Source organism: Vicugna pacos, unplaced genomic scaffold (assembly GCF_048564905.1).
Source record: "Vicugna pacos unplaced genomic scaffold, VicPac4 scaffold_203, whole genome shotgun sequence".
NCBI lineage: Eukaryota > Metazoa > Chordata > Mammalia > Artiodactyla > Camelidae > Vicugna > Vicugna pacos.
In genome coordinates, this window is record NW_027328882.1 from 218,690 (window position 1) to 242,547 (window position 23,858).

The window sequence follows — 23,858 nt, forward strand, 5'->3', positions numbered from 1 at the left end:
CAAATGTTACTTTCTGTTCTGCAGCTGCTTGTGTGTATGGGAGAGCAAAAGAGGTTTTATCCTGAAGGCTGAGAGCCTTGAGAACAGGCTCTTCTGTCAATTTCAGGCTGAAGGCAACATTGATTTCCAAAAGGTGCAGAGCTGGTAAGACAGCCTGGAAAACAGCAGAGGGTTAAAGGAAAAAGAACAGATCTAATAGGCAGTCAGATCTGGTCTTTTCTATTACACCTGCTGCCCCAGCAGGGCTGGCCTCAGGGAGGAAGGGCGCCCCCCCCAGCCCCCGAGAGCCGCCTGCAGGGGGTGGGGAAGGCAGGGAGGGGGTCTGCCGTGCTGGGGAGGTAAACTAGACATGGCTGATACATGGACAGTGAGTGCAAAGTTAGAAAACCTCTGGGTTTTCCCTCTTTAGGGAGGGAGAGGGAGGCTCAGCATAGGTCCTTGAGCTTCCGCGAGAGAAGTGGCTCTCAGCCCAGGTCGGCTGCGGGCGCCTCTGGGGTTGTCACACCTGAGGGGCCCTCTGTGGACGGGTCCTGTGTTCTTGGCACTGACGTGGATTTTCCTCCTCCTCTTCCCCAAGGGGCGGTAGTGGCTCCGGGGGCAGCTTCCAGCCGATCACGGCCATCCTGCTGTCCTCATGCACGCTGGCCCTGCACGCCCGGCAGCTGGACGTCAGGCTGCAGCTGGACTACGTCTCCGCCTCGCAGGTAAGAGGAGCCCCGCTGCTTCCCTGGGGACCGGCAAGGGGGTCCCTCGGGAGGGGTTTCGGTTGGGGGCTCCTGGCTAGACGCCACAGCCGTGTGAGTGGCACCGTTGGGGTGAAGGAGGCTGGTGCCAGGGACAGGGCAGGTCCAGGAGTATGCAGGCCCAGGAGTGTGCGGGCCCAGGAGTGTGGAGACACTGGAGAGGGCCGGCCCAGGAGTGTGCAGGGACAGATGTGAGCAGACCCTGGAGTGTGCAGGTCCATGAGAGGGTCGGGCGAAGTGGGGGCTGGCCCGGGATAGGGCATGGCCAGGGGTGTGCAGGCCCAGAGTGTGCTTGCCCAGGGTTATGCAGACACAGGACTGTGCAGGTGCAGGAGTGTGTAGGCCCAGGAGATTGCTGGCACAGGTGGGAACAGGCCTAGGAGTGTGCAGGCATAGGTGGGAGGAGGCCCAGGAGTGTGCAGGCCCAGTAGTGTGCAGGCCCAGGAGTGTGCATACAGAGGAGTGTGCAGGCTCAGTAGGGTGCAGGCCCAGGCCAGGGCAGGCCTAGGAGAGTACAGGCCCAGGAGTGTGCATGTCCAGGAGTGTGCAGACACCAGAGTGTGCAGAGACAGAAGTGTGCAGGCCCAGGAGTGTACAGGCTCAGGCCTGAGCAGTCCCAGGAGTGTGCAGAGAGTGGAGGGTGCAGGCCCAGGCCATGGCAGGCCCAGGAGTGTGCAGTCCCAGGAGTGTGCCGGCACACGTGGCAACAGGCCTAGGAGTGTGCAGGCATAGGTGGGAGCAGGCCCAGGAGTGTGCAACCCAGGAGTGTGCAGAACCAGGTAGGGGAGGCCTAAGGGTGTTCAGGCGCAGGAGGGAACAGGCCAGGAGTGTGCAGGCCAAGGAGAGTGCAGGGCCAAGAGAGGGCAGGCCCAGGTGTGTGCATGCCTAGGAGTGTTCAGGCACAGGAGGGAGGAGGCACACGAGTGTGCAGACGCAGGAGTGGGCAGACACAGGATTCAGCAGGCCCAGTAGTGTGCAGGTCCAGGAGTGTGCAAGCCCAGGAGTGTGCAGGCCAAGGAGAGTGCAGGCCCAGGAGAGGGCAGGCCGAGGAGTGTGCAGGCCCAAGAGTGTGCAGGTCCAGGAGAGGGCGGGCCGAACTGGGGGCAGGCCCAGGCGAGGAAAAGCCCAGGAGCGTGCGGCCCAGGAGTGTGCAGACGAGGGATTGTGCGGGCCCAGGAGAAGGCAGGCCCAAGAGTGTGCAGACACAGGAGTCAGCAGGCCCTGGAGTGTGCTGGCCCAGGTGTGTGCAGGCCCAGGAGAGTGCAGACAGAGAGTGTGGAGTCCCAGTAGTGTGCAGGCCCAGTTGTGTGCAGGCCCAGGATTTGCAGGTCCTGGAGTGTGCAGGCCCAGAGGTGTGCAGACACAAGTCGAACATCCCCAGGAGTCTGCAGGCCAAGAAGTGTGCATAGCCAGGACTGTGCAGTCCCAGGAGTGTGCAGACACGGGGCGGAGGAGTCACACGAATGTACTGGCCCAGGAGTGTAGAGGCTAAAGTGTGTGCAGGCTCTGGGATGCGCAGGCCCAGGAGTGTGCAGGTCCAGGGGTGTGAAGGCCCAGGAGTGTGCAGACAGAGGAGAGTGCAGGCCCAGGAGCGTGCAGGCCCAGGCCACGGCAGGCCCAGGAGTGTAAAGGCCCAGGAGTATACAGAGCGAGGAGTGTGCAGTCCCCGGAGTGTGCAGAGACAGGGGTGTGCAGGCCCAGGAGACGGCAGGCCCATGAGTGTGCAGTTCCAGGAGTGTGCAGGCCTAGGAGAGGGCAGGACCTGCAGTGAAGAGGCCCAGGTTCGTGCAGGCCCAGGTATGTGCAGGCACTGTAGTGTGCAGGCCCAGAGGTGTGCAGACAGAAGTCGAACAGGCCTAGGAGTCTGCAGGCCAAGGAGTGTGCATAGCCAGGACTGTGCGGTCCCAAGAGTGTGCAGACACGGGGCGGAACAGGCACACGACTGTACTGGCCCAGGAGTGTAGAGGCCCAGGTGTGTGCAGGCTCTGGGATGCGCAGGCCCAGGAGTGTGCGGGTCCAGGTGTGTGAAGGCCCAGGAGTGTGCAGACAGAGGAGTGTGCAGGCCCAGGAGTGTGCAGATCCAGGAGGATAAAGGCCTATGTGTGTTCAGGCCCAATATTGTGCAGGTCGTGCCTTTGCAGGCCGATGAGTGTGCAGTTGCAGAAGTGTGCGGGCCCAGTAGTGTGCAGGCCCAGGCCAGGGAAGACCCAGTCCAGGGAAGGCCCAGGATGGTACAGGTCCAGGTGTGTACAGGCCCAAGAGTGTGCAGACACAGGGGTCAGCAGGCCCAGGAGTGTGCAGGCCTAGGAGTGTGTAGGCCGAGGAGTGTGCAGACAGAGGAGTGTGCATGCCCAGGAGTGTGCAGGCCCAGGAGTGTACAGACAGAAGAGTGTGTAGGCCCAGGTGGGTGCATTCCTAGGTGTGTGCAGCCCCATTAGTGTGCAGGCCCAGGCCAGGGCAGGCCCAGGGGTGTTTAGGCCCAGGTTCGTGCCGGCCAAGGAGAGGGCAGGCCCAGGAGTGAACAGGCCCAGGTTCGTGCAGGCCCAGGTGTGTTCAGGCCCTGGAGTGCGCAGGCCGAGAGGTGTGAAGACACAAGACGGAACAGGCCCAGGAGTGTGCAGACAAGAGGAGTGTGCAGACAAGAGGAGTGTGCAGGCCGAGGAGCGTGCAGGCCCAGGTGTGTCAGGCACAGGAGTGTGCAGGCGCCCAATGTGCAGTTCCAGAAGGGTGATGGCACAGGAGGGAGCAGGTCCAGAAGTGTGCAGATCCAGGACTGTGCAGGCGTACGATAGGTCAGGCCCAGGAGTGTGCAGCTCCAGGAGAGTGCCGGCCGAACTGGGGGCAGGCCCAGGAGAGGGAAGGCCCCGGAGTGTGCAGACAGAGGAGTGTGCAGGCCCAGGAGTTTGCAGGCCCAGGAGAGGGCATGCCCAGGGGTGTGCAGGCCCAGGAGTGTGCAGCCCCAGGAGTGTGCAGACAGAAGAGTGTCCAGGGCCAGGATAGGGCAGGCCTAGGAGTGTACAGGCCCAGGAGTGTGCAGACACCAGAGTGTGCAGAGACAGAAGTGTGCAGGTCCAGGAGTGTACAGGCTCAGGGCTGTGCAGTCCCAGGAGTGTGCAGACAGAGGAGGGTGCAGGCCCAGGCCAGGGCAGGCCCAGGAGTGTGCAGTCCCAGGAGTGTGCCGGCACACGTGGGAACAGGCCTAGGAGTGTGCAGGCATAGGTGGGAGCAGGCCCAGGAGTGTGCAGGCACAGGAGGGAACAGGCCAGGAGTGTGCAGGCCAAGGAGAGTGCAGGGCCAAGAGAGGGCAGGCACAGGAGTGTGCAGGCCCAGGAGTGTGCAGTCCCAGGAGTGTGCCGGCACACGTGGGAACAGGCCTAGGAGGGTGCAGGCATAGGTGGGAGCAGGCCCAGGATGGTGCAGGCTCAAGATTGTGCAGGTCCAGGAGTCTGCAGGCCCATGAGTGTGCAGTTCCAGGAGTGTGCAGGCTTAGGAGAGGGCAGGACCAGGATGGTGCAGGCTCAAGATTGTGCAGGTCCAGGAGTCTGCAGGCCCATGAGTGTGCAGTTCCAGGAGTGTGCAGGCTTAGGAGAGGGCAGGACCAGCAGTGAAGAGGCCCAGGTTCATGCGGGCCCAGGAGAAGACAGGCCCAAGAGTGTGCAGGCACAGGTGTCAGAGGGCCCTGGAGTGTGCCTGCCCAGGTGTGTGCAGGCCCAGGAGTGTGCAGACAGAGGAGTGTGCAGGCTGAGGAGTGTGCAGGCCCAGGCCACGGCAGGCCCAGGAGTGTACAGGCCCAGGAGTATACAGACCGAGGACTGTGCAGTCCCCGGAGTGTGCAGAGACAGGAGTGTGCAGGCCCAGGAGTGTGCAGGCCCAAGGGTGTGCAGGCCTAGGAGTGTGCAGATGAGGGATTGTGCAGGCCCAGGAGAAGGGAGGCTCAGGAGTGTGCAGGCCCAGCAGTGTGCAGGCCTGGGGGTGTGTAGGCCCAGGAGTGTACAGGCCCAGGATTGTGCAGGCTCAAGATTGTGCAGGTCTGGGAGTGTGCAGGCCAAGGGGTGTGCAGTTCCATGTGTGTGCAAACAGAGGAGTGTGCAGGACCAGTAGGGTGCAGGCCGAGGTGTGTACAGGACCAGGAGTGTTCAGGCCCATTAGTGTGCAGGACCAGGCCAGGGAAGACCCAGACCAGGGAAGGCCCAGGATTGTACAGGTCCAGGAGTGTGCAGGCCCAAGAGTGTGCAGCCCCAGGAGTGTGCAGACAGAAGAGTGTCCAGGGCCAGGATAAGGCAGGCCTAGGAGTGTACAGGCCCAGGAGTGTGCATGTCCAGGAGTGTGCAGACACCAGAGTGTGCAGAGACAGAAGTGTGCAGGTCCAGGAGTGTACAGGCTCAGGGCTGTGCAGTCCCAGGAGTGTGCAGACAGAGGAGGGTGCAGGCCCAGGCCAGGGCAGGCCCAGGAGTGTGCAGTCCCAGGAGTGTGCCGGCACAGGAGGGAACAGGCCAGGAGTGTGCAGGCCAAGGAGAGTGCAGGGCCAAGAGAGGGCAGGCACAGGAGTGTGCAGGCCCAGGAGCGTACAGGCCCAGGATTGTGCAGGCTCAAGATTGTTCAGGTCCAGGAGTGTGCAGGCCCATGAGTGTACAGTTCCAGGAGTGTGCAGGCCTAGGAGAGGGCAGGACCAGCAGTGAAGAGGCCCAGGTTCGTGCAGGCCCAGGTATGTGCAGGCCCTGTAGTGTGCAGGCCCAGAGGTGTGCAGACAGAAGTCGAACAGGCCTAGGAGTCTGCAGGCCAAGGAGTGTGCATAGCCAGGACTGTGCGGTCCCAAGAGTGTGCAGACACGGGGCGGAACAGGCACATGACTGTACTGGCCCAGGAGTGTAGAGGCCCAGGTGTGTGCAGGCCATGGGATGCGCAGGCCCCGGAGTGTGCAGGTCCAGGGGTGTCAAGGCGCAGGGGTGTGCAGACAGAGGAGTGAGCAGGCCCAAGCGTGTGCACGTCAAAGAGAGGGCGGGCCTAATAGGTGGTGGCCCAGGCGAGGAAAGGACCAGGAGAATGCAGGCTCAGGAGTCGGCAGGCCCAGGAGTGTGCAGGCCCATGAGTGTGCATTCCTAGGTGGGTGTAGCACCATTAGTGTGCAGGCCCAGGCCAGGGCATGCCCAGGAGTGTACAGGTCCAGGAGTGTTCAGGCCCAGGAGTGTACAGGCCCAGGAGTTTGCAGGCCCAGGTGTATGCAGTCTCAGAAGTGAGCAGATACAGGAGTGTGCAGGCCCAGGTGTGTACAGGCCAAAGTTCGTGCAGGCCCAGGCGTGTGCAAACACCAGAGTGTGCAAGACAGGAGTGTGCAGGTCCAGGAGTATACAGGCCTAGGTGTGTTCAAGCCCAAGATTGTGCAGGTCCTGGAGTGTGCAGGCCAATGAGTGTGCAGTTCCAGGAGTTTGCAGGCCCAGTAGTTTGCAGGCCCAGGCCAGGGAAGGCCCAGACCAGGGAAGGCCCACGAGTGTGCAGACAGAGGAGTGTGCAGGCCCAGGAGGGTGCATTCCTAGGTGTGTGTAGGCCCATTAGTGTGCAGGCCCAGGCCAGGGCAGGCCCAGGAGTGTGCAGGTCCAGGACTGTGCAGTGCCAGGAGTGTGTAGACACGGGGCGGAGCAGGCACATGAGAGTAGTGGCCCAGGAGTATAGAGGCCCAGGTGTGTTCAGGCTCTGGGATGCGCAGGCCCAGGAGTGTAGGGTCTAGGGTTGTGCATGCCCAGAAGTGTGCAGACAGAGGAGTGTGCAGGCCCAGGAGCGTGCAGGCCCAGGCCAGGTCAGGCCCAGGAGTGTACAACCCAGGAGTATACAGACCGAGGAGTGTGCAGACCCCGGAGTGTGCAGACTCAGGTGTGTGCAGGCCCAGGAGTGTACAGGCCCACGTTCGTGCAGGCCCAGGCGTGTGCAAACACCACAGTGTGCAGAGACAGGAGTGTGCAGGCCCAGGAGTATACAGGCCCAGGTGTGTTCAAGCCCAAGATTGTGCAGGTCCTGGAGTTTGCAGGCCAATGAGTGTGCAGTTCCAGCAGTTTTCAGGCCCAGTAGTTTTCAGGCCCAGGCCAGGGAAGGCCCAGACCAGGGAAGGCACAGCAGTGTACAGGTCCAGGGGTGTACAGTCCCAGTAGTGTGCAGAACCAGGTGAGGGCAGGCCCCAGAGTGTGCAGGCCCAGGAGAGGGCAGGCCCAAGGGTGTCCAGGTGCAGGAATGGGGAGTCCTAGGACCGTGCACGCCATGCAGAGGGCAGGCCCATGAGTGTACATGGCCAGGAGTGTGCAGGCACAGGAGGGAGGAGGTACACGAGTGTGCAGGCCTAGGAGTGTGCAGGACTTGTGAGGGCCGTCACAGGAGAGGGCAGGGCAATTTGGGGCAGGCCCAGGAGTGTGCAGACAGAGGAGTGTGCAGGCCCAGGAGGGTGCAGTCCCTGGAGAGTGCAGGCCCATTTGTGTGCAGGCCCATGCCAGGGCACGCCCAGGAGTGTACAGGTCCAGGAGTGTGCAGGCCCAGGAATGTGTAGGCACAGGAGTGGGCAGGCCTAGGAAAGGGCAGGCCCAGGAGTCAAGAGGCCCAGGTTCGTGCAGGCCCAGGTGTGTGCAGGCCCTGGAGTGTGCAGGCCCAGAGGTATGCAGACACAAGACGGAACAGGCCCATGAGTGTGCAGGCCAAGGTGTGTGCAGACCCAGGAATGTGCAGTCCCAGGAGTTTGCAGACACGGGGGGGAGCAAGCACACGTGTGTACTGGCCCAGGTGTGTAGAGGCCCCGATCTGTGCAGGCTCTGGGTTGTGCAGGCCCAGGAGTGTGAAGATGCAGGGGTATGCAGGCCCAGGAGTGTGCAGACAGAGGTGTGTGCAGGACCAGGAGCGTGCAGGCCAAGGCCACGGCAGGCCCATGAGTGTACAGGCCCAGGAGTATACAGACCGAGGAGTGTGCAGACCCCGGAGTGTGCAGAGACAGGAGTGTGCAGGCCCAGGAGTGTGCAGGCCCAAGAGTGTGCAGGTCCAGGAGAGGGCGGGCCGAACTGGGGGCAGGCCCAGGTGAGGAAAGGCCCAGGAGCGTGCAGGCCCAGGAGTGTGAAGACACCAGAGTGTGCAGTTCCATGGGTGTGCTGGCCCAGGAGTGTGCAGACAGAGGAGTGTGCAGGCCCAGGTGTGTACAGGCCCAGGAGTATACAGACCGAGGAGTGTGCAGAACCCGGAGTGTGCAGAGACAGGAGTGTGCAGGCCCAGGGGTATACAGGCCCAGTACTCTGCAGGCCCAGGAATGTCCAGGCCCAGGAGTGTGCAGATGAGGGATTGTGCGGGCCCAGGAGAAGGCAGGCCCAGAAATGTGCAGGCCCAGCAGGGTGCAGGCCCAAGTATGTGCAGGCTCATGATTGTGCAGCTCCAGGTGGGTGCAGGCCAATGAGTGTGCAGTTCCAGGAGTGTGAATGCCTAGGAGAGGGCAGGCACGGCTGTCAAGAGTCCCAGGTTCGTGCAGGCCCAGGTTTGTGCAGGCCCAGCAGTGTGCAGGCCCAGGAATGTGCAGGCTCAAGTGGGAAGTGTTTGTTGGGCCTGAGCAACTGTCCCCTGTCCTCCACCTCTGTCCCTGCCTGGCTGCACCTCTGCAGCTGCTCTCCTGCTCTCCTGGCCTCTTAGCTCTGTATCCCTCTCCCTCTCATGGTAGTCTTCTCTGCGTTTGCCTGCCTCTGGACAGATGGCCCAAGTCAGGACCCATGGGGGCTAGGGTGGAGGGGACTGGGGACTGGGTGGGGGAATTCAGAGAGCTGTCCTGTCCCCTGTGGTCCTCATTTGCACATCCATGTACTGGGCTGAGGAGGAACTCCATGCCCCAGGACACGCCCTAACTTCACAGGTCGTGGAGTACGGCCTGGATGCCTGGGGAACCGGCCTGGTGGGCGAGGACAGGGCAGGAATGGACAGGGGCGGACCCACTGCCTCTGCTGCCTCACCTGCTGGGCTGGGGAGAGCTCTGCCCAGGAAGCAGGAAGGCCTAGCAGGATGCGGGCCTCTCCCAGGGCCCTCATCCCGGCCGACTGAGGCCCCGTGGGCCAGAGAGGCCATAGCCTGCAGGCTGGGGCGCCAGGGTGGGAAGGAGGCTGGGAGCCCCCTGACCGTGTGCCCTGTCTCCTGGGTGGCCAAGGCTGCCTGGCTGCCGTTCATTTGCTCAGTTTATCAGGTAATGAGATGAAAGTGAGGCTTCCAGACAGAGGGGGCGTTGAGCCGGGGGAGAATGGCTGCTTCCTTCTGGGCCTGGAGGGGCAGCCCACCCCCCAGCCTTGCCCACTCCTCTGCTGCCCCCTCACAGCCCACCCAGCCCAGGAGCCCTGTGGCCACCCAGCAGAGGGGGTCCTGCGAGCCTCTGCCGAGCACTGTGGGCCCCAGGAGTCCTTGCGAACAGCCCCCCATTGCGGTTACGCTAGTCTGAATGACATTCGTTAGGTGTCAGCTGTGAGTGGGACGCACGTTAACGGCACAGCAATGATAACAGAAGTAGCAGTCACCACTCGCTGAGTGTCCCTCCGTGGTGGTTGCGCGGCCAAGCTCAGGTGGCGGTCTGGGACCAGGAACAGGGCTCGTCTGTGATAAGGGCCAGGCACCCTGTGTCAGGACCCGAGGTCAGTCTGTGATGAAATTCAAGGCTCAGTGTGTGACCAGGGTCATGTCTAGGTCTGAGGGTCAGCCTGTCCTCTGAGCCGGTGGCCCCCTGCCTGGCCTCTCCACCCCCTCCTCCCACCACGTCCTCACCACCTGGGTCACCAAGGTAACCAGCCTTGAAATAATGGGTGTTTCAGCAGCTGAGGCCTAACTTGAATTTATCCTGAAAGACTCGGTTCTGCAGCAGTTGCCAGGGAAACTAAGGGGCATCCTGTCTCTCCCACCCACTGCCAGTTTCCACGTCAGTCAGGCTTCCACTTGACACCTGGGCTGGGGCAGCAAAGGGGGGTGGGCAGAACGTGCCCACCCTGGCCCTGCTACCAGTCCTGTCTCCTGGACCCCAGGCCTCTGTGCTTTTGTCTCAGTGTGATGGGATGGGATGGGATGGCTCAGCAGGGGAGCCCACTGAGGTATATATAGAGTGCCAGGCGGGAGGCCCTGGGGTCGGTTTTGGCAGGCAGGCTTAGTCTGGGGCCAGCGAGCGGAGCACTTGGAATCTGATCCTGGATTTGATCCCAGCTCCTCTCCTTGTCAGCCTGGTGGCTAACTTGGTGTCTGTCTGCATCTGTCAAATGGGTGTGGTCATGGGGCTGTTGAGGTCATCCGAGCAAAGTGGTAGTGATGAAGGCCCCCTGGGCAGCCTCGGCTGTCATATCTTCAGAGCTGCTCCCCTGCCCTGTGCCGAGGGCATGGAGGCATTCCTGGGGCTCCCTGCCTTCCCCCGGGCTCTGGTCTGCTTCCCATCTCCTCCACCCTGGCCCCCAGGGTCTTTCCACAACATTCCCAGTTCAGAGTGAAGTCCTGTTTGTGCAGTATCCTTGAGACCCTGGCTTCACCTGTCTTCTGAGACTTGGGCCTCCACACCATCTCCAGGGCAGACCTTCCTCTTTGAGCCTCAGTTGTCTCTGCTGTAGGCGGGTGAACGTTTGGTTCCTGGGTGGACTGAGACTCAAGGCTTCTGTGTACTGAGGTTACCAGCACAGAGCAGGCGCAGGGGGTAGTCAGGACTCCCTTGCCCAGGTTTATACCCAGAGAGCCAACCTTGGGGAGAGCAATCTTCCTTGAAGATTGTGGGGCCCAGTCCAACTCAGCCTCCTCCCCAATTGGGGAAGCAGGGCGTCGCTTCAGGTGGGCAGGCTCAAGTCTTCCCATCTGAACAATGAGAGCAGAGAGGTCTCCCTTGTGGGATCACAAGGCATCGTGCCCAGACCCAGGACGTGGCTCAAAACCAGGTCCCTCGGCCCCCGCATAGTCAGGATTCATGCAGAACTCAGCCCTGCCCCTGCCCTGCGGCCCTCCCTGGCAAGTCCTCCCTGGGCCTCTGCTGCACAGCTGGGAGCTCAGGGGTCAAGCACGGTGCACGCCCACTCCCGTAAGGTTGCAGCCACCCCTCCTACCCATCCCTTGTCTGGCAGAGGGGCTCTGCCTCTGGGTTCAGGGGAAAGTGGGACCCATGGGAGGGTGGGCTCTGTGAGAGGAGAAGTTTCTGCTAGGGCGTGGGGGGTGTGATATTCTCAGTTGCCACATCACTCAGCAGGGAGAAGGAGCCCCGCCTTCCAAATTGGGGGAGTTAGGGGTGTCCCTTTCTAGCGTCCGGTTCATTCACCAGGCCCCCCTTGATGGTCAGTTCCCAACACAGGCACGGGGACCGCTGGGAGGGGACTCTGCACATCTCTAGCCGCCCTCCCCGGAACAGAGCACCTGGACACTGAACCTGCTGCCCATCAATACAGTGGGTTCCCTGGGATCAACTCTGATCCCAGCAACGTGCCCACACCTGTCATCTCCCACCATTTCAGGCATCAGTCCGTCCTCAGATGAGGGGTTTGAGGCCGTGGTGGGATGTACTTCACGGGCATAAATAGCATAAAACTACATGGTAGTGATGGTCGGACAGCATGGGAATGCACTTAATGTTCCTGAAATGCAGTTTAAAAGGGAAAAAATCTGTATTTTATTAAAGGAAGTGGGAAATGGAAAATTATAGAATGCCATAAATGATGTAAAACAAATAAACTAAACTAAAGAAGAAGAAAACAAAAGCAAATTCAGGGGTAGGGAAGTCAACTTCGGGTAGGGGAGGGGATACATGTTGGGATTTTGGAGAAGGTGTAGGAGGGGGCAGAGGGGGCTCAGCCCTAAGGGGTGATGATGCCCGAAATGGTTCTCCACTGCCCAGCGGCGCAGGTGCAGGTGCAGGATCTGCAGGCTTTTCAGGAGCAGCAAGATCAGCAGGAGCGGCAGGCTCTTCAGGAGCGGCTAGATCAGCAGGAACGGCAGGTTCTTCAGGAGCGGCGGGCTCTTCAGGAGCGGCAAGATCAGCAGGAGCTGCAGGCTCTTCAGGGGTGGCAAGATCAGCAGGAGCGGCAGGCTCTTCAGGAGCTTCAGGCTCTTCAGGAGCGGCTAGATCAGCAGGACCGGCGGGCTCTTCAGGAGCGGCGGGCTCTTCAGGAGCGGCTAGATCAGCAGGAGCAGCGGGCTCTTCAGGAGCGGCTAGAGCAGCAGGAGCGGCAGGCTCTTCAGGAGCGGCAGGCTTTTCAAGAGCTGCAGGCTGTTCTGGAGCGGCTAGATGATCAGGAGCAGCGGGCTCTTCTGGAGTGGCTAGATCAGCAGGAGCGGCAGGCGCTTCAGGAGCGGCTAGATCAGCAGGAATGGCGGGCTCTTCAGGAGCGGCTAGATCTGCAGGAGCGGCAGGTTCTTCAGGAGCGTCGGGCTCTTCAGTAGCTGCAGGCTGTTCAGGAGCGGCAAGATCAGTAGGAGCTGCAGGCTCTTCAGGAGTGGCAAGATCAGCAGGAGCGGCGGGCTCTTCAGGAGTAGCGGGCTCTTCAGGAGCGGCAAGATCAGCAGGAGCTGCAGGCTCTTCAGGAGTGGCAAGATCAGCAGGAGCTGCAGGGTCTTCAGGAGTGGCAAGATCAGCAGGAGCGGCAGGCTCTTCAGGAGCGGCTAGATCAGCAGGAGCGGCAGGTTCTTCAGGAGTGGCGGGCTCTTCAGGAGCGGCTAGAGCAGCAGGAGCGGCAGGCTCTTCAGGAGTGGCAAGATCAGCAGGAGCGGCAGGCTCTTCAGGAGCTGCAGGCTGTTCAGGAGCGGCTAGATTAGCAGGAGCAGCGGGCTCTTCAGGAGTGGCTAGATCAGCAGGAATGGCAGGCGCTTCAGGAGCGGCTAGATCAGCAGGAACAGCAGGCTCTTCAGGATCGGCGGGCTCTTCAGGAGCGGCAGGCTCTTCAGGAGCGGCTAGATCAGCAGAAGCGGCAGGCTCTTCAGGAGCGGCTTGATCAGCAGGAATGGCGGGCTCTTCAGGAGCGGCTAGATCAGCAGGAGCGGCAGGTTCTTCAGGAGTGGCGGGCTCTTCAGGAGCGGCTAGAGCAGCAGGAGCAGCAGGCTCTTCAGGAGTGGCAAGATCAGCAGGAGCGGCAGGCTCTTCAGGAGCTGCAGGCTTTTCAGGAGCTGCAGGCTGTTCAGGAGCGGCTAGATGAGCAGGAGCAGCAGGCTCTTCAGGAGCAGCTAGATCAGCAGGAATGGCAGGCGCTTCAGGAGCGGCGGGCTCTTCAGGAGCTGCAGGCTGTTCAGGAGCGGCAAGATCAGTAGGAGCTGCAGGCTCTTCGGGAGTGGCAAGATCAGCAGGAGCGGCAGGCTCTTCATATGCAGCTGGAGCAGCAGGATCTTCATGTTCAGCAGGAGCAGCTGGAGGGTGTTCGCGGTCTCGTGCTGGACCCTGGTGGTCCTGTTTTTGTTTTCTGGCGTCTTCCCCTGCCTCTGCCTGCTCTGGACCTGTAACTGTTGGACGTGGAGAGAGCTTTAAGTCTAGTGGTTCTGCTCAGGCACAACCTGGAAAAAGGTACCCACATGCCTCCCTTTCCACGTGCCTTTTCAAGGACAGAAATCTTCCCAGAGCTTTGCAGGCAGCTCCCACTGAGCAAGTGCCCACAGGCACTTGTTCTGTGACTGAATTCTTCCAGACAGGTGGTCTGAGGCCAGTCTTTGCTCTGGTCCCAACTACAGACTTTGGGGATGCCTCCCTGTGTGGCCCAGCCCTCCGCCCTCCCTCACCTACACACCCACACCGGCCCCGCCCTTCTCACCTTTGGGCTCTGCTTCGGGGGGCTCCTGGTCCTCTACCTGAATCCCCAGGAGGTGGGCACGGTGCTCCAGGTCAGAGCCGGGGGTGCTGAGCTGCCCCTCAGCCCTGGGCAAGATCCTGGGGAGAGACCTGGGCGATGTCTGGGCAGGAGGCCGTGGTGGTGGGGAGCCCTTCATACCCAGACTCTTCTGGAGCCTGTGCTGGCCTTCCACAGTGTGGCACACCAGCCCCTCACTTGGAGAGGTGGCATGAGTGTCCTGGTTCCCCGGATCCTGCGGTGTCTGGCTCTGCAATGACAGTGACCGGCAGCCGGCCCGGTCCGGAGGTCTCAGAGCCCTGCCCGGCCAGGACCACTCCTGCTTCTGCCCCACTCGACCCTCTGCTGCCAGATCAGACTGGGACCTTGGTCATCTCAGTCACCCGGGAGGCAAGAGACACACCCTAGGGCATGGGCGCCACCTCGGGCAGCAGGGCCCTGCCCCGGTTCTCCACATCCCAGCCAGCCCACTTGGACCCAGGCTGGGGACGTGATCGGCCCCCCAGGCCTCTGACCCTTCCTCAGCCTGCTCTTGCTTGAGGCAGGACCCCCCCCCAACATGACTGCCCCACCGCCACCAGTCAGGAAGGGGCCGTGGGGCCACCCGGGTGGGGTCTGAGTGGTGACCCGGCCTGGGCGGGCCTGCCCTGGGCCTCCCTGTGTTACCTTTGGGTCCCTCTGGCCAAAAGGCCAGAGGCGCCTGGGGTGAGACCCGACCCACTGTCGGCACTGTTGGCAAAGGCCGTTGCTGCGGGCTTTCCGGGGGCCGCGACCTCGGGATCTTGGGATGCAACAAAACATGTCTGAGCTGAGCTGAGTTCACCAGCCAAGTCAGTTGAGAAGTGTCCTTCTCTACACAGCGGGTGCCTGGTGACCTGGGTCCCAAGTTCTGTTGGGCTCTGTTGCCAGGGAAGTGAGGTCACTTCCTGGGGTCCCCTTCCCCAAGCTTCCTCCTTACACAAAGCTCCCCAAGGGCCTCTCTGGGCTGCTGATGGCTCACTTCCCACCCCATGCCATGTCCACCCAGTGACACCAACTCGGCCCCTCCTATTGCCCTGGGGAGGCCTGGATGCAGCCAGGGTCACAGCTCTGACGACACAGCTGGGTTCAGACCCGGCTCCCCCGCCAGCAGTGCTGTCACCCTGGACAAGCCACCTGCTTCTCAGGGTCTCCCCAATCCCCCATTGGCCCAGTGGGGATCATTCAGGACCCTGCTTCCTAGGAAAGCCATCATGTCTCTAGAACCACAAACACCTACTGCACCTGTCACCTCTGCGGGCTGGCATCACAGGGAGCTCATGCACAGACTCAGCAAAGGAAGGGCCCCACAGAGGGCTTGTGGGGAGCAGGGCACACCCCACACAGGCCGGGGTCTGCCCTGGGATCTGGGGAAAGTCACCCTCCTTGCCGCCTGCTTCCCAGCTCCCTGTCGGCGGGTTGAAATTAAACACAACTCTGATATCGTCCATTCTGGCATGCGACCTCCTAGGTCGTTCTGTCATGTCAGATTCAGGCCCAGTGCCCCATCTAGGCCTCTAGGGTGCGCTGCCCCACAGTGGCTCCCTGCTTTTTTTTTGCCTTCTGGTCACACATCCTTGTGTGATTCCCACACAGTCCCCTGCAGGTTGGATGGATACTGGGACCGGGTTCTGCCAAATTGGGGGCAGGTGCAGGCAAGGAAAGGCCCAGGAGTGTGCAGGCACAGGAGTGTTCAGGCCCATTAGTGTGCAGGCCCAGGCCAGGGCAGGCCCAGGTGTGTACAAGTCCAGGAGTGTGCAGGTCCAGGAGTGTACAGGCCGAAGAGAGGGCATGCCCAGGAGTGTGCAGGCCCAGGAGTGTGCAGGCCCAGGAGTGTGCAGGTCAAGGAGAGGGCGGGTCTAATTGGGGGCGGCCCAGGCGAGGAAAGGCCCAGGAACGTACAGGCCCAGGAGTGTGCAGACGAGGGATTGTGCGGGCCCAGGAGAAGGCAGGCCCAAGAGTGTGCAGACACAGAAGTCAGCAGGCCCTGGAGTGTGCAGGCCTAGTAGTGTGCAGACAGAGGAGTGTGCAGGCCCAGGAGGGTGCATTTCCAGGAGTGTGCAGGCCCATTATTGTGCAGGCCCAAGAGTGTACAGGTCCAGGAGTGTGCAGGCCCAGGGGTGTGCAGACATAGGAGTGTGTAGTCCCAGGAGTGTGCCGGCACAGGTGGGAACAGGCCTAGGAGTGTGCAGGCACAAGTGGGAGTAGGCCCAGGAGTGTGCCGGCACAGGAGGGAGCAGGCCCAGGAGTGTGCAGGCCAAGGAGAGTGTAGGCCCAGGAGAGGGCAGGCCCAGGAGTGTGCAGGCCCAGGAGTGTGCAGCCCCAGGTGTGTGCAGACAGAAGCTTGTCCAGGGCCAGGAGAGTGCAGGCCCAGGGCAGGTCAGTCCCAGGAGTGTACTGTCCCAGGAGTATCCAAGGCCAGGAGTGTGCAGAGACAGGAGTGTGCAGGCCCAGGAGTGAACAGGCCCAGATTCGTGCAGGCCCAGGTGTGTGTAGGCCCTGGAGTGTGCAGCCCCAGAGGTCTGCAGACACAAGACGGAACAGGCCTAGGAGTGTGCAGGCCAAAGAGTGTGCAGACCTGGGACTGTGCAGTCTCAGGGGTGTGCAAACACGGGGTAGAGCAGGTACTCGAGTGTACTGGCCCAGGAGTGTAGAGGCCCAGGTGTGTGCAGGCTCTGGGATGTGCAGGCCCAGGAGTGTGCAGGCCTAGGAGTGTGCAGACAGAGGAGTGTGCAGGCCCAGGATGGTACATTTCCAGGAGTGTGCAGGCCCATTAGTGGGCAGGCCCAGGAGTGTACAAGTCCAGGAGTGTGCAGGCCCAGGAGTATGCATCACAGTAGTGTGCAGACCCAGAGGTGTGCCGGCACAGGTTGGAACAGGCCTATGAGTGTGCAGGCACGGGAGGGAGAAGGCCCAAGAGTGTGCAGGCCAAGGAGAGTGCAGTCCCAGGAGTGTGCAGGCCGAAGAGTGTGCAGGTCCAGGAGAGGGCCAGCCGAATTGGGGGCAGGCCCAGGCACGGAAAGGCCCAGGAGCGTGCAGGCCCAGGAGTGTGCAGACGAGGGATTGTTCGGTCCCAGTAGAAGGCAGGCCCAGGAGTGTAGAGGGCCTGATGTGTGCAGGGCCTGTAGTGTTCAGGCCCAGGTGTGTGCAGGACAGGTGAGGGCCGTCACAGGAGAGGGCAGGGCCAAATGGGGCAGGCCCAGGAGTGTGCAGACAGAGGAGTGTGCAGGCCCAGGAGTGTGCATTCCCAGGAGTGTCAGGCCTATTAGTGTGCAGGCCCAGGCCAGGGCTGGCCCAGGAGTGTACAGGCCCAGGAGCGTACAGGCCCAGGTGTGTCAGGCACAGGAGTGTGCAGGCGCACAAGTGTGCAGTCCCAGAAGTGTGATGGCACAGGAGGGAGCAGGCCCAGAAGTGTGCAGATCCAGGACTGCAGGCGTAGGATAGGTGAGGCCCAGGAGTGTGCAGACAAGAGGAGTGTGCAGGCCGAGGAGCGTGCAGGCCCAGGTGTGTCAGGCACAGGGGTGTGCAGGCGCACAAGTGTGCAGTCCCAGAAGGGTGATGGCACAGGAGGGAGCAGGTCCAGAAGTGTGCAGATCCAGGACTGTGCAGGCGTACGATAGGTCAGGCCCAGGAGTGTGCAGCTCCAGGAGAGTGCCGGCCGAACTGGGGCAGGCCCAGGAGAGAGAAGGCCCAGGGTTGTACAGGCCCAGGAGTATGCAGTCACAAGAGTGAGCAGATACAGGAGTGTACAGGCCAAAGTTCGTGCAGGCCCAGGTGTGCGCAGGTCCAGGAGCGTGCAGGCCCAGAAGTGTGCAGATACAATACGGAACGGGCCCGGGAGTGTACAGGCCCAGGTTCCTGCAGGCCCAGGTGTGCGTAGGTCCAGGAGTGCGCAGGTCCAGGAGTGTGCAGGCCCAGTTGTGTGCAGGCCCAGGATTGTGCAGGCCCTGTCGACCCTGGAGGGCAGGATGCCGTGACCAGAGGAGGCGCTCTGTAGGACTGGGGGCGGAGGGCGGGAGAGCAGGCGGTTGGAGAGTCGGTGGTGAGGGCTGGAAAGGGGCAGAGCTGCACCAACCAGGTGTGCGGACCTGAGGGCGTGAGGCTGGGCGGCCTGCCGAGGGTGTTCCTGCAGCAGTGCTGGCCCTGGGTGAGGATGTGGTGGGACCAGGGCTGAGCCAGCGGGGCAGAAGGAGGAGGAGCGGGGAGGAGGGCGCCAGAGGGTGCACAGTGGACCGGTCACTGGGCATCTGCAGGTTTGGAGGCGCTCTGCTGTGTGGGGCTCCAGGCCTCCCTGGGTCTGGGGACGTGGGTGTGATGTGACTCGGAAGGAGGCCGGGTGCGCTTCGGACAGCACCCGCCATCTCTCCCACCCAGGCCCAGTGCTCATGGTCGTGTTGCAGCCTCAGTTTTCCGTCCACTGTCCCAGCAACCCGTTGGTGGTATTCTGAGCAGAGGCAGAGGGTGAGAGTCCTGACTTGGCTTTCCTTCCCTGTGTTTCCAAGTCCACACTCATTCCGCAAGTCGCACGACAGGCCAAGAAATCGGGAGACGCGGTGTCGGGGTAAAGAATAGTGAGTTGATTTGGAAAGCCAGCTGACCGAGAAGATGGCAGGCTAATGTCCTGGAGAGCCACCTTCTCCGAGTGAGAATTCAGGCTCCTTTTACGCTAAAAAGGAGAGGGGTTGTGGGTGGTTGGTGCAAAGTCCTTGGTGCAGGAATTCTTTGTTTTTGCAGTTGTGGGTCAGCTCATGGGGCCCCTGTAAAACCTCTAACAAAACAAATGTTACTTTCTGTTCTGCAGCTGCTTGTGTGTATGGGAGAGCAAAAGAGGTTTTATCCTGAAGGCTGAGAGCCTTGAGAACAGGCTCTTCTGTCAATTTCAGGCTGAAGGCAACATTGATTTCCAAAAGGTGCAGAGCTGGTAAGACAGCCTGGAAAACAGCAGAGGGTTAAAGGAAAAAGAACAGATCTAATAGGCAGTCAGATCTGGTCTTTTCTATTACACCTGCTGCCCCAGCAGGGCTGGCCTCAGGGAGGAAGGGCGCCCCCCCCAGCCCCCGAGAGCCGCCTGCAGGGGGTGGGGAAGGCAGGGAGGCGGTCTGCCGTGCTGGGGAGGTAAACTAGACATGGCTGATACATGGACAGTGAGTGCAAAGTTAGAAAACCTCTGGGTTTTCCCTCTTTAGGGAGGGAGAGGGAGGCTCAGCATAGGTCCTTGAGCTTCCGCGAGAGAAGTGGCTCTCAGCCCAGGTCGGCTGCGGGCGCCTCTGGGGTTGTCACACCTGAGGGGCCCTCTGTGGACGGGTCCTGTGTTCTTGGCACTGACGTGGATTTTCCTCCTCCTCTTCCCCAAGGGGCGGTAGTGGCTCCGGGGGCAGCTTCCAGCCGATCACGGCCATCCTGCTGTCCTCATGCACGCTGGCCCTGCACGCCCGGCAGCTGGACGTCAGGCTGCAGCTGGACTACGTCTCCGCCTCGCAGGTAAGAGGAGCCCCGCTGCTTCCCTGGGGACCGGCAAGGGGGTCCCTCGGGAGGGGTTTCGGTTGGGGGCTCCTGGCTAGACGCCACAGCCGTGTGAGTGGCACCGTTGGGGTGAAGGAGGCTGGTGCCAGGGACAGGGCAGGTCCAGGAGTATGCAGGCCCAGGAGTGTGCGGGCCCAGGAGTGTGGAGACACTGGAGAGGGCCGGCCCAGGAGTGTGCAGGGACAGATGTGAGCAGACCCTGGAGTGTGCAGGTCCATGAGAGGGTCGGGCGAAGTGGGGGCTGGCCCGGGATAGGGCATGGCCAGGGGTGTGCAGGCCCAGAGTGTGCTTGCCCAGGGTTGTGCAGACACAGGACTGTGCAGGTGCAGGAGTGTGTAGGCCCAGGAGATTGCTGGCACAGGTGGGAACAGGCCTAGGAGTGTGCAGGCATAGGTGGGAGGAGGCCCAGGAGTGTGCAGGCCCAGTAGTGTGCAGGCCCAGGAGTGTGCATACAGAGGAGTGTGCAGGCTCAGTAGGGTGCAGGCCCAGGCCAGGGCAGGCCTAGGAGTGTACAGGCCCAGGAGTGTGCATGTCCAGGAGTGTGCAGACACCAGAGTGTGCAGAGACAGAAGTGTGCAGGCCCAGGAGTGTACAGGCTCAGGCCTGAGCAGTCCCAGGAGTGTGCAGAGAGTGGAGGGTGCAGGCCCAGGCCATGGCAGGCCCAGGAGTGTGCAGTCCCAGGAGTGTGCCGGCACACGTGGCAACAGGCCTAGGAGTGTGCAGGCATAGGTGGGAGCAGGCCCAGGAGTGTGCAACCCAGGAGTGTGCAGAACCAGGTAGGGGAGGCCTAAGGGTGTTCAGGCGCAGGAGGGAACAGGCCAGGAGTGTGCAGGCCAAGGAGAGTGCAGGGCCAAGAGAGGGCAGGCCCAGGTGTGTGCATGCCTAGGAGTGTTCAGGCACAGGAGGGAGGAGGCACACGAGTGTGCAGACGCAGGAGTGGGCAGACACAGGATTCAGCAGGCCCAGTAGTGTGCAGGTCCAGGAGTGTGCAAGCCCAGGAGTGTGCAGGCCAAGGAGAGTGCAGGCCCAGGAGAGGGCAGGCCGAGGAGTGTGCAGGCCCAAGAGTGTGCAGGTCCAGGAGAGGGCGGGCCGAACTGGGGGCAGGCCCAGGCGAGGAAAAGCCCAGGAGCGTGCGGCCCAGGAGTGTGCAGACGAGGGATTGTGCGGGCCCAGGAGAAGGCAGGCCCAAGAGTGTGCAGACACAGGAGTCAGCAGGCCCTGGAGTGTGCTGGCCCAGGTGTGTGCAGGCCCAGGAGAGTGCAGACAGAGAGTGTGGAGTCCCAGTAGTGTGCAGGCCCAGTTGTGTGCAGGCCCAGGATTTGCAGGTCCTGGAGTGTGCAGGCCCAGAGGTGTGCAGACACAAGTCGAACAACCCCAGGAGTCTGCAGGCCAAGAAGTGTGCATAGCCAGGACTGTGCAGTCCCAGGAGTGTGCAGACACGGGGCGGAGCAGTCACACGAATGTACTGGCCCAGGAGTGTAGAGGCTAAAGTGTGTGCAGGCTCTGGGATGCGCAGGCCCAGGAGTGTGCAGGTCCAGGGGTGTGAAGGCCCAGGAGTGTGCAGACAGAGGAGAGTGCAGGCCCAGGAGCGTGCAGGCCCAGGCCACGGCAGGCCCAGGAGTGTAAAGGCCCAGGAGTATACAGAGCGAGGAGTGTGCAGTCCCCGGAGTGTGCAGAGACAGGGGTGTGCAGGCCCAGGAGACGGCAGGCCCATGAGTGTGCAGTTCCAGGAGTGTGCAGGCCTAGGAGAGGGCAGGACCTGCAGTGAAGAGGCCCAGGTTCGTGCAGGCCCAGGTATGTGCAGGCCCTGTAGTGTGCAGGCCCAGAGGTGTGCAGACAGAAGTCGAACAGGCCTAGGAGTCTGCAGGCCAAGGAGTGTGCATAGCCAGGACTGTGCGGTCCCAAGAGTGTGCAGACACGGGGCGGAACAGGCACACGACTGTACTGGCCCAGGAGTGTAGAGGCCCAGGTGTGTGCAGGCTCTGGGATGCGCAGGCCCAGGAGTGTGCGGGCCCAGGTGTGTGAAGGCCCAGGAGTGTGCAGACAGAGGAGTGTGCAGGCCCAGGAGTGTGCAGATCCAGGAGGATACAGGCCTAGTTGTGTTCAGGCCCAATATTGTGCAGGTCGTGGACTGTGCAGGCCGATGAGTGTGAAGTTGCAGAAGTGTGCGGGCCCAGTAGTGTGCAGGCCCAGGCCAGGGAAGACCCAGACCAGGGAAGGCCCAGGATTGTACAGGTCCAGGAGTGTGCAGGCCCAAGAGTGTGCAGACACAGGAGTCAGCAGGCCCTGGAGTGTGCAGGCCTAGGAGTGTGTAGGCCAAGGAATGTGCAGACAGAGGAGTGTGCAGGCCCAGGGGTGTGCAGGCTCAGGAGTGTGCACACAGAGGAGTGTGTAGGCCCAGGAGGGTGCATCCCTAGGTGTGTGCAGCCCCATTAGTGTGCAGGCCCAGGCCAGGGCAGGCCCAGGAGTGTACAGGTCCAGGAGTGTGCAGGCCCAGGATTGTACATGCCCAGGAGTTTGCAGGCCCAGGAGTATGCAGTCTCAGGAGTGAGCAGATACAGGAATGTGCAGGCCCAGGTGTATGCAGTCTCAGGAGTGAGCAGATAAAGGAGTGTGCAGGCCCAGGTGTGTACAGGCCCAGGTTCGTGCAGGCCCAGGCGTGTGCAAACTCCAGAGTGTGCAGAGACAGGAGTGTGCAGGTCCAGGAGTATACAGGCCTAGGTGTGTTCAAGCCCAAGATTGTGCAGGTCCTGGAGTGTGCAGGCCAATGAGTGTGCAGTTCCAGGAGTTTGCAGGCCCAATAGTTTGCAGGCCCAGGCCAGGGAAGGCCCAGACCAGGGAAGGCCCACGAGTGTGCAGACAGAGGAGTGTGCAGGCCCAGGAGGGTGCATTCCTAGGTGTGTGTAGGCCCATTAGTGTTCAGGCCCAGGCCAGGGCAGGCCCAGGAGTGTGCAGGTCCAGGACTGTGCAGTGCCAGGAGTGTGTAGACACGGGGCGGAGCAGGCACATGAGAGTAGTGGCCCAGGAGTATAGAGGCCCAGGTGTGTTCAGGCTCTGGGATGCGCAGGCCCAGGAGTGTAGGGTCTAGGGTTGTGCATGCCCAGAAGTGTGCAGACAGAGGAGTGTGCAGGCCCAGGAGCGTGCAGGCCCAGGCCAGGTCAGGCCCAGGAGTGTACAACCCAGGAGTATACAGACCGAGGAGTGTGCAGACCCCGGAGTGTGCAGACTCAGGTGTGTGCAGGCCCAGGAGTGTACAGGCCCACGTTCTTGCAGGCCCAGGCGTGTGCTAACACCACAGTGGGCAGAGACAGGAGTGTGCAGGCCCAGGAGTATACAGGCCCAGGTGTGTTCAAGCCCAAGGTTGTGCAGGTCCTGGAGTTTACAGGCCAATGAGTGTGCAGTTCCAGCAGTTTTCAGGCCCAGTAGTTTTCAGGCCCAGGCCAGGGAAGACTCAGACCAGGGAAGGCACAGCAGTGTACAGGTCCAGGGGTGTACAGTCCCAGTAGTGTGCAGAACCAGGTGAGGGCAGGCCCCAGAGTGTGCAGGCCCAGGAGAGGGCAGGCCCTAGGGTGTCTAGGCGCAGGAATGGGGAGTCCTAGGACCGTGCACGCCATGCAGAGGGCAGGCCCATGAGTGTACATGGCCAGGAGTGTGCAGGCACAGGAGGGAGGAGGTACACGAGTGTGCAGGCCTAGGAGTGTGCAGGACTTGTGAGGGCCGTCACAGGAGAGGGCAGGGCAATTTGGGGCAGGCCCAGGAGTGTGCAGACAGAGGAGTGTGCAGGCCCAGGAGGGTGCAGTCCCTGGAGAGTGCAGGCCCATTAGTGTGCAGGCGCATGCCAGGGTACGCCCAGGAGTGTACAGGTCCAGGAGTGTGCAGGCCCAGGAATGTGTAGGCACAGGTGTGGGCAGGCCTAGGAAAGGGCAGGCCCAGGATTCAAGAGGCCCAGGTTCGTGCAGGCCCAGGTGTGTGCAGGCCCTGGGGTGTGCAGGCCCACAGGTATGCAGACACAAGACGGAACAGGCCCATGAGTGTGCAAGCCAAGGTGTTGCAGACCCAGGAATGTGCAGTCCCAGGAGTTTGCAGACACGGGGGGGGGCAAGCACACGTGTGTACTGGCCCAGGTGTGTAGAGGCCCAGATCTGTGCATGCTCTGGGATGCGCAGGCCCAGGAGTGTGCAGATCCAGGGTTATGCAGGCCCAGGAGTGTGCAGACAGAGGAGTGTGCAGGCCCAGGGGGGTGCATTCCTAGGTGTGTGCAGCCCCATTAGTGTGCAGTCCCAGGCCAGGGCAGGCCCAGGTGTGTACAGGTACAGGAGTGTGCAGGCCCAGGAGTGTATAGGCCCAGGAGTTTGCAGGCCCAGGCCAGGGAATGCCCAGACCAGGGAAGGCCCAGGAGTGTACAGGTCCAGGAGTGTGCAGGCCCAGGGGTGTGCAGGCCCAAAAGTGTGCAGGCACAGAAGTGTGCAGTCCCAGGAATGTGCCAGCACAGGTGGGAACAGGGCTAGGAGTGTGCAGGCACAGGTGGGAGCAGGCCCAGGAGTATGCAGGCACAGGAGGGAGCAGGCCTAGGTTCGTGCAGGCCCTGGAGTGTGTAGACACCAGAGTGTGCAGAGATAGGAGTGTGCAGAGAAGGAGTGTGCAGGCCCAGGTGTGTTTAGGCCCAGTGCTGTGCAGGTCCAGCAGTGTGCAGGCCCAGGAGTGTGCAGATCCAGGAGGATAAAGGCCTATGTGTGTTCAGGCCCAATATTGTGCAGGTCGTGCCTTTGCAGGCCGATGAGTGTGCAGT

The 23,858-nt window shown here is 61.7% G+C and overlaps 2 protein-coding genes across 2 annotated transcripts in view; both read left to right on the plus strand.

The window, feature by feature from the left end:
* Positions 1-12,325, plus strand: LOC140695411 (uncharacterized). The gene is made up of 3 exons (XM_072958108.1): positions 1-144; positions 578-704; positions 11,593-12,325. The coding sequence occupies exons 2-3, from the start codon at positions 635-637 to the stop codon at positions 12,135-12,137; spliced, it is 615 nt and encodes a 204-aa protein (XP_072814209.1). The 5' UTR covers positions 1-144; positions 578-634; the 3' UTR covers positions 12,138-12,325.
* A 341-nt stretch (positions 12,326-12,666) lies between these two features.
* LOC140695406 (uncharacterized) overlaps positions 12,667-23,858 on the plus strand; it is a 73,212-nt gene continuing 62,020 nt past the window's right edge. Inside the window, exons 1-4 of the mRNA XM_072958103.1 lie at positions 12,667-13,248; positions 17,921-18,007; positions 18,348-18,467; positions 18,901-19,027. Coding sequence (XP_072814204.1) covers positions 12,929-13,248; positions 17,921-18,007; positions 18,348-18,467; positions 18,901-19,027 — 654 coding nt within the window. The 5' untranslated portion in view covers positions 12,667-12,928. The remainder of the gene's footprint in view (positions 13,249-17,920; positions 18,008-18,347; positions 18,468-18,900; positions 19,028-23,858) is intronic.

Coding starts and splice junctions, on each gene's coding strand:
- LOC140695411 (XM_072958108.1), top strand. CDS start 635: ATGCACGCTGGCCCTGCACGCCCGGCAGCTGGACGTCAGGCTGCAGCT. Junction 705..11,592: donor ACTACGTCTCCGCCTCGCAG/GTAAGAGGAGCC, acceptor TCCACTGCCCAG/CGGCGCAGGTGCAGGTGCAG.